Here is a 1,292-nt window from a genome sequence, read left to right on the forward strand (position 1 = left end):
TAGGGGCATGTTTGTTGCTAGTTGATCGTTGCATTGAATGCAAAAGTTGACTGAGGATGAATGGAAGGTGTATGAATCCTATCGGCGTAAGCTAGAACGCGATAGGATCAGGAGGTCTTCCTCTAAAAGCGGTTCTACGAAAGGTAAGGGAAGTAACATTTCGCCTATATTAACACCAGTAGAATTTGCTTCACCTAATCCTGTGTTGTTGCCTGAGGGCCCTAGTTCTGTGTCTGGAGAAGGTAATGCCCTGTCTCTGATTCTAGAGTCATTGCGCACTCTAGAGTCCAAAGTGTTGGCCCTTGAAAACGGCTCGACTAAAGTGTGTGATCGTGCCCTAGTGTTGTGGAGGGGGCGTCAGATCGGCCCCATAATGCCTCTAGGTCTAGACCTCTGTCGGACTCCCAGACCTCAGGGAGTGGGCATGTCGAAAGCCGCAAGAGGGTTACGGGGGCTCCCCACCGATCTGGCGTCCCTTCGGCAGGACCTGTTGCTACTTCCCAGGCTGCCAAGGAGCGTGCTCAGGCTCGCATCCTAAAGGACTGTTTTTCGTCCTCCGAGGCGCCCTCCCCGCGCAAGGGGTGGAGCTCTCGGAGTGACTCACGTCCTTGAAAAGGACTTTTCCTAGGGAGGACGCTTTACGTCCCCTCTCTCCGCTCTCGTTGCGGTCGTCGCCTGCGTCGTATGACGCGTTTCCTCCACAGAAGAGAGGTAGGACGTCGTCCGAGGACGACGCTGAGAAGCGCTTCTCTCGCGCCTCGGAGAGGCAGGTTGCTGTTCCTGTGAGAAGGAAGGAGGCGTCCCCCCGCCCCTCGTCTTCTCGCAGGCGCAGCCCTTCACCTCCTCTCGGTTCTTCACCTACGAAGAGTATTCTTGCGTCGCTTCAAGACCAATTGTCGACCTTAATGGCTCGAAGACTCGCCCAGCAGCAGTTGAGCCTAAGCGAAGGAAGGACGCTAGACTGCCTGTCAAGAGGACGAGGCAGTCTCCTTCTCTGTCTCCTCGTTCGTCGCTGTCTCCGCCCGCGCGTCAGGACGCCTTTGAGGACGCTCGACAGGACGCCTTGGAGGACGCGTTTGAAGACGCTCGGCAGGACGCTTTGGAAGACGCTCGTCGGGTGGCTTTGTTTGACGCTTTGCCTGTGGAGAAGGCTTTTGAGAGCGCTCAGAAGGACGCTTTGAAAGCGAAAGCTGGACGCTTGAGCGTCAAGCGTAAGGACGCTCCTCGAGAGAAGACTTAGAGTTTTCCTCTCTTGACGCGCAGCGAGGTCAGGACGCTCTTCGTGGTTCGAG

At 56.1% G+C, this 1,292-nt stretch overlaps 1 protein-coding gene across 1 annotated transcript in view; it reads right to left on the reverse strand.

The window, feature by feature from the left end:
• Positions 1-968: 968 nt before the first annotated feature.
• Positions 969-1,292, reverse strand: part of LOC135203432 (histone H1E-like) — a 14,596-nt gene continuing 14,272 nt past the window's right edge. Inside the window, exon 5 of the mRNA XM_064233159.1 lies at positions 969-1,139. Within this exon, the coding sequence (XP_064089229.1) occupies positions 969-1,139 (171 nt within the window). The remainder of the gene's footprint in view (positions 1,140-1,292) is intronic.

The sequence above is a fragment of the Macrobrachium nipponense genome, chromosome 36, assembly GCF_015104395.2.
Source record: "Macrobrachium nipponense isolate FS-2020 chromosome 36, ASM1510439v2, whole genome shotgun sequence".
Taxonomy (NCBI): Eukaryota; Metazoa; Arthropoda; class Malacostraca; order Decapoda; family Palaemonidae; genus Macrobrachium; species Macrobrachium nipponense.